Raw genomic sequence first — 6,000 nt, 5'->3', positions numbered from 1 at the left:
CTCATATCTGGAAGGTTCCATTGTTTCATATCGACAAGTAAGCAATTTCCTGCCAACTGCAGTCAGATCAGTTTTCATTCCTCTCTAGCTCCCCTTGACCCTATAGTAAACTAATATAACAATATAATAATGATTTAGTGTATATATCAGAATGTGTTCAACTGTTTAGTGAGCATGTAATATATGCACAATCAAAGGTGTTAAGAGAGTTATTGTTATAATTAAATGTTGCAGTATATTAGTTAATTGGATAATTAAAAAAAGTTAATGTTAAAGTTACTGTTAATGAATGCTTGTAACTCTGACAATCCACAATATTATAGCTACAATCAAACTCTTTTAACAAGGATGTTAAGAAGATATCTACATTTTCTTCTTTTCATTCATATATATTGCAGTTGTGATATCCGATTTGTTATATATAAAAATATAATATATGGTTTGAAATAATTCATTTTCAAGTGAATTAATGCAGTCGGGCTAGAACAGGGATGGACAACTTGTATGGTTCAAATTTATGATATGTTTTTATTGTATGCATAGTACATGCATTGAAAAATGTACTGTCACAAATGAAATGGACGTATTTTGTACATATTTGAAACAGAATAAACACAATTTTACTGTACCGTGGTTACACTGGGTTTTCAGACATCCAGTTCCCAACTTTGTCCGCTAGAGAGCAGTAGTTCGTTTACTGATGGTAAAGTGGCTGCATGTTATGTTTGATCGAAGAAGAACCCAATCGAGCGACAGTGGAGAAAAAAATGACAGGGCGCGCAAAAAGAAAGCCCAAATCCATTCAGGTAAATTCTCGCAACCCTAACCTTCCTCCATTGTGCATGCGCGTACTAATTCCCATAAGTGATACTTTAGCTGTGCAATTGTCTCTCTCTTGGGGTTTTGAATAGGTTGCAAAGTGCTTCGGGTTAGGGTTGTTGGGCATGCTGTGTGGACAGCGCTGCACCAACATGGCAGCAGGCTTAACAAGCGGACGCTTGTGCAAAAACAACTGTAAATAATGGCGTCACCTTTTAACAGGATCAATTGTCTATACCGTGTACGGTGCAGTTAAGCAAGAATGAATAATATGAGTTACCAAATACTGTGAACTCCACTCGTGTGCTAGCAAACTTTGATGTATTATACAATTCAATAATAAGTGGTGAGTCACTAGGGCCTGCAGAACTGTTTGTGCGTGCTTAAAGACTTTTATTCACAACCTAAACTATTAAATAGTATTGTTTCATTCATTTGTAAAGACGGCGCAATGACGTCATATCCGTTTAGCCTCTTGTTTTGGAAATATTTCTAGGTGAAGTCGAAGCATCCATCCATTTTCAATTCTCAAAGTTTGCAAAATGTAAAGCTTGCAAAATATGTTACAAATGGTAGTAACTTGCTTTATGCAATAAAACAAGAGTATAACCACAAAGGAAACTCCAGCAGACCACTTGAAAGCAAAAACTACAGAAGACAGAAAAACTGAAGAGCATCAAACCATGTTCCATGTGTATGTCTTTCTTCTTAGCATACATTACGTTACAAACTGTTACGTAACTGTTTTTGTCAGGAGACAGGAGAATGCAAGGGAGATGTGAAAAAACAACGTCCTGATGATGTCAAGGCCCCGCCCCCATCCCAGGTATCTCCACAGCAACGTGAAGAGATGCTGCAGCTCTACAAACTGCACATGCCTGAGGACCTGTATCATTTCTGGGACTTATGCAAGGAGCTTTGCCCAGACAACCCCTGTGGTAAGGTCGTCACTGTTTTGATCACTATATTTTTAGTCCAGTTTTACAATAAAATGAATGAAAAAGTAATAATTTACTGAGTGACTATTGTGGTACTATCACCAAATCATGATAGAGGAAGCAACAAAACAGTGATGTGGTTTTAGAGAATATGCAAACTCCATACAGGAAGGCCAAAGCCAGAATCAAACCCTGCACCACTGAACTATGAGGTGGGCGTGATAATCAGTGTGACACCATGCCCCTTGGATCACTTGTTATTGTTATCAATATTTTTAGGTGCCCTGAAAGACACACTTGGTTTGCAGCTAGTCGGTCCTTTTGACATTCTGGCTGGAGCTCACCAAAACTGCAAGAATGCTTCTCCAAACTTCTACCTTCACTGGAGGTATTTCTACGACCCACCAGAGTTCCAGACCATTCTTCAGGGTAGTGAAGAAAGCCAGCATCACATCGGTTACTACAGGTACCAATTGTACACATGATAATACTCCAACATCAATGTATGCCTTGAACATCTAGAGGTTCTTTAACTTGGTCAGCTCGTAGTTAAAGTAACTGGGGGATAATTGGCTTTCTGGCAAGAGTGAAATGGATGCGACTGAAATCATTGTAAGACGCATGGTACGAACTTGTGTGTTTTTTCCTCAAACTTTCATTAGGGATAATCCAGACTCCCTTCCCTCTTTTGTTGGGGAGAATGAAGCCAAGAAGGGCTGCACTATAACACAGATGGGAGAGAATGTGTTTGCTGCTGTACAGTAAGTACTGAGAGAGAGATCTCATTCTCCTCTTTTTCCAGTGTTTTAGAATTCTCATGACTGTCTGAAGTGGAATCCCATATAAGACCTTTCATTTTTTTCCCCACGTCCTTGTACTTATTTTATTTTTATTTTATTTTGCAAAATAAGGCAACAAACAGCAAACATGTGCAATGATAATATTGATCTACTATTTGTTTTACTGATTGACAGCCTGTTCCTGTTAAAAAAGAAGAAGGACAAAAGCAGGCAGAAAACCATGGAAGACAATTTGAAAAGATTGGAAGAAAAGCTGAGTGAACGAGCAGAAACCCTCAACTTGTCTTTAGAGCAGAAGACCAAAGGCATGAAGCTGCGGGACAAGAAGGTAGGTCCCTCAAAGTTTGAGTCGCCCTGTTACCTCAGTCATACTGTACCTCTGCTTACTGCTTACTTTTATGATTCTCCCTAGGTTGTCACCAGAACGTTCCACAGTGCTGGTATTGTTGTACCTGTTGACAAGAATGATGTGGGCTACAGAGAACTTCCAGAAACTGATGGTATACTTAGAACGGCATCTCCATATTCTCCTATTCTAAATCAATTTCACCCATTGAAGTCAGACAGTTCTGGCCCGTTTAAAACACTACTTTTATCACAGTTATTCTATTTTTTTTATTCCTTTATTCTGCATCTAGCTGCTCTCAAGAAGATCTGCAAGGCCATTGCCGAAGCCCAAAATGACGAAGAGCGCGTCAAAGCTTTTAGCCCTCTTCAGCAGATGATCACATATGTTCAGTTCGCCAATGATGAATGTGACTATGGCATGGGCTATGAGCTAGGAGTGGACCTTTTCTGTTTTGGATCCCATGTGAGTAGTGTGCATTAAAATGTGCATGCTATTCGAGCAGCAACAAGCAATTAATTTAATCATATTCTGTTGATTATCTTGTCAATTAATCCATGACATGTATTTTTGATTAAAAAAAAAGGTCAATTCAAACAAGTTCTCAAAAGAAACCTCTACATTCTATTGATCTGCTCCCTCGCCATCATTGTTACTTTGTTCAAGTGATTTTTGTTCAATATTTATCACGACGTGTGATACATTTGTGTCAAACGTATCTCAATAATTGTCTCTTGTTTTTCCTATAGTACTTCCACAAGGTTGTCAAGCAACTTTTACACATGGCCTATAATTTACTAAACAGAGATCTGTTTGGAGAGATTCTGGAGGCCCACCTCACCAGCCGTAACCGTGACAACCTGGACCAGCTCTCAGCTTCTTAAATGTGTCATAAGTACACTGTAACATTTCCCCTCCATGTGTTAACTTTTGTCAACATTGGTTGTATTGGTGCTGCTGTTATTAATAGTTTCTGTTCCGTTTTTTTCCAATGTAAAATAAAGTATTTTTTATATTTTTAAAACCTGTCCTGTGTATATTCTTGATAATTTGTAGTTGATGTATGCATAATGAGTGACCTTCTCTTTTTTAATTGACAAGTAATTTTATATTGAGGGCATGTAACGTAGTGTAATGATTGTAATCCCGTGTGGAAGAGGCAGGGGGCAGTGTTTCACAGTTAATTAGATAATTGAATGACTAGCCAAAACTAGTACTGTATGAAACAAGTTACATTGTTTACTAGTCACTCCAACGCATCATGCAGATCCAAATAGATGAATGCAATTGCAAACTATAACATAAAAGAATGATTTACTATTTTATGGTGTATTGTGTGACAATGAAGAGCGGATAAAAAAAAAAACACAGATTTGCTCAACTCAACACCCAAGACTTACTGAATGATTGTTTTTTTTATTATTATTTTTTCTCCCTGTCAGCCTACATTAAATGTTGCGCAGTGAAGAGGCTCTTTTTTTTCTTTTTAATGTGAGAGGGACATTAAACAAGCAATTAACTTTACCTTCCATTGACACTGCAGTGGAATATATGATGGGTGGAGGCATCCTTAGCAAAACAAGAATGCAATGGGTCCTGCATTGCATTTATGTTCCATCGGCGAAACTAAAGTACACAAGCTCCTCTTTCGAAAGTAACCTGTAACGCCGTCATACCAATCGAAAAGAAATGACATTCTTTCTCATATAATTGTGCAGTGTACTTTGGAAGCAAATAGAAAATTGAATATACATTTTAAGAGAGGTGCCTGATAGATATTTTGACTTGTTATAATTGCTGTGGTGGATATTTCAGTGTCACGGGATGACCCTGAATGCATCATCGATTCTGCAGCGTTTCGGTAAGTGCGTCGGATGCACGCTCGCGTGCACGCGCTCAAGCAGCATCCCGTGAATACAGGAAGCGCTCGTTACCCTTTTCAAACAACACTCGCGTTTGTCCTCCCATCACAGACGCCACGGGATGATCACCCCTCAACTGTGTGGATTCTGAGACCCATGCACTAACATCCATCTTGGACCTGCAAAAGCACCCCTTGTTATTCCTCGACTTTGACCACGTCGCTTCCAGCTGCAGCCAGACAAAATGTCAAGCAGCCCCGAAGACGCTCTCTCCAGGGGCGGTGGCTCCGACCTCAAACTCGCCTCTTCAAACAACACCTCACCGGAGGGCGGACAGCCACCGCCGCTCCATCAGGGCCGAATACGTCAGGTGAGTGTCATTCGGTTCGTGGGACCGCTCAGCTTCACTGATGCTTGCTTGGGATGGGAGCGGTGATAGGCGTTGCCGCGTCTCCTCACATTTGCGCAGCTTACCGATATTGCCACTCAGATGTCCTCAGTGTATTTATTTTCCATATGTGGAGAAGCTACGTGACAGTGGGAAAAAAAAATATATTGATGTGTATGTGATTGTGCATCAGGGGGAGTGTTAGAGGGAACAGAACGAATTGTCAACAACACAAGGCCTGTATTGATGCTACTTGTCCCCATTAACTCAAAATGAGACATTGGGATCCTGCATTTCTGTCTTAACAAAAACCCCCATTCTATAAAATGTCAACATATAATTAGCCTGGAGAATCTGGCCTTGTCATGTGTTATGGTGATGGCAGTTGACTATTTTGAATGTGGATGTTTACTCCCTCTTATGTTTCACCCTGACACTAATGTGATTCCAGTAATGGACTGTAGTGCTAAGCATACTTTATTCCTCCATCATTGCTGGGTGGGGCCACCGAGCATACTTGGATGCAATCTAGAGACTTCAATATGAAAAAACCTTGAAATATTAATTGCTATGATTTCATTCGGGCTTCCTGGTGTAGCATGCGCCATAAAATTAAAATTTTTATTGCCTTCTGAGCTAATAATTCCCGTCGCAACATTTGTACTGTCTGCTCGCATCGTTACCCACCGCGGTGTTTGTGTCGTTTTTAAGACTTTGGTTCTTACCTTGATGTTTTGCAGTGACACGATAGCAGAAAATATGCACAGATTTGTTGGATATGATGGTAAATTTTTGTGCCTTTTGCCCGGACACTGACTGTGAGTGTTGGCAGCCCGTATTTTGTTTT

At 39.8% G+C, this 6,000-nt stretch overlaps 2 protein-coding genes across 6 annotated transcripts in view; both read left to right on the top strand.

Annotated features, from left to right (window-relative positions):
* The first annotated feature begins 688 nt into the window (after positions 1-688).
* hpf1 (histone PARylation factor 1) lies at positions 689-3,907 on the top strand. 2 transcript variants are annotated; one of them, XM_085912317.1, is made up of 8 exons: positions 689-806; positions 1,574-1,757; positions 2,037-2,223; positions 2,420-2,518; positions 2,732-2,885; positions 2,970-3,057; positions 3,196-3,368; positions 3,653-3,907. In XM_085912317.1, exons 1-8 carry the CDS (start codon positions 717-719, stop codon positions 3,785-3,787), a joined length of 1,110 nt encoding a protein of 369 aa, XP_085768443.1. In that variant the 5' UTR covers positions 689-716; the 3' UTR covers positions 3,788-3,907. The 2 variants fall into 2 exon arrangements, with proteins under 2 accessions (XP_085768443.1, XP_085768444.1); XM_085912318.1 differs by having other exon boundaries at positions 747-806; positions 1,577-1,757.
* An 824-nt stretch (positions 3,908-4,731) lies between these two features.
* Positions 4,732-6,000, top strand: part of LOC147056995 (uncharacterized) — a 59,275-nt gene continuing 58,006 nt past the window's right edge. For all 4 annotated transcript variants that reach the window (XM_085911255.1, XM_085911254.1, XM_085911253.1 and 1 more), the window contains exons 1-2: positions 4,732-4,764; positions 4,877-5,135. In XM_085911255.1, the coding sequence (XP_085767381.1) occupies positions 5,010-5,135 (126 nt within the window). In that variant the 5' untranslated portion in view covers positions 4,732-4,764; positions 4,877-5,009. The remainder of the gene's footprint in view (positions 4,765-4,876; positions 5,136-6,000) is intronic.

This window comes from Syngnathus leptorhynchus, chromosome 5, assembly GCF_054491065.1.
Source record: "Syngnathus leptorhynchus isolate UIUO chromosome 5, UIUO_Slep, whole genome shotgun sequence".
NCBI classification, from domain to species: domain Eukaryota; kingdom Metazoa; phylum Chordata; class Actinopteri; order Syngnathiformes; family Syngnathidae; genus Syngnathus; species Syngnathus leptorhynchus.
Note: the sequence above shows the minus strand (reverse complement) of the source record. Positions and strands in the feature narration are given on the sequence as shown.

Excerpts from the sequence above, each read along its gene's own strand:
- hpf1 (XM_085912317.1), top strand. The coding sequence starts at position 717 with ATGTTATGTTTGATCGAAGAAGAACCCAATCGAGCGACAGTGGAGAAA. Across the intron at positions 2,519-2,731 it reads AATGTGTTTGCTGCTGTACA|CCTGTTCCTGTTAAAAAAGA; the intron begins GTAAGTACTGAG and ends ACTGATTGACAG. Across the intron at positions 3,058-3,195 it reads AGAACTTCCAGAAACTGATG|CTGCTCTCAAGAAGATCTGC; the intron begins GTATACTTAGAA and ends TTCTGCATCTAG.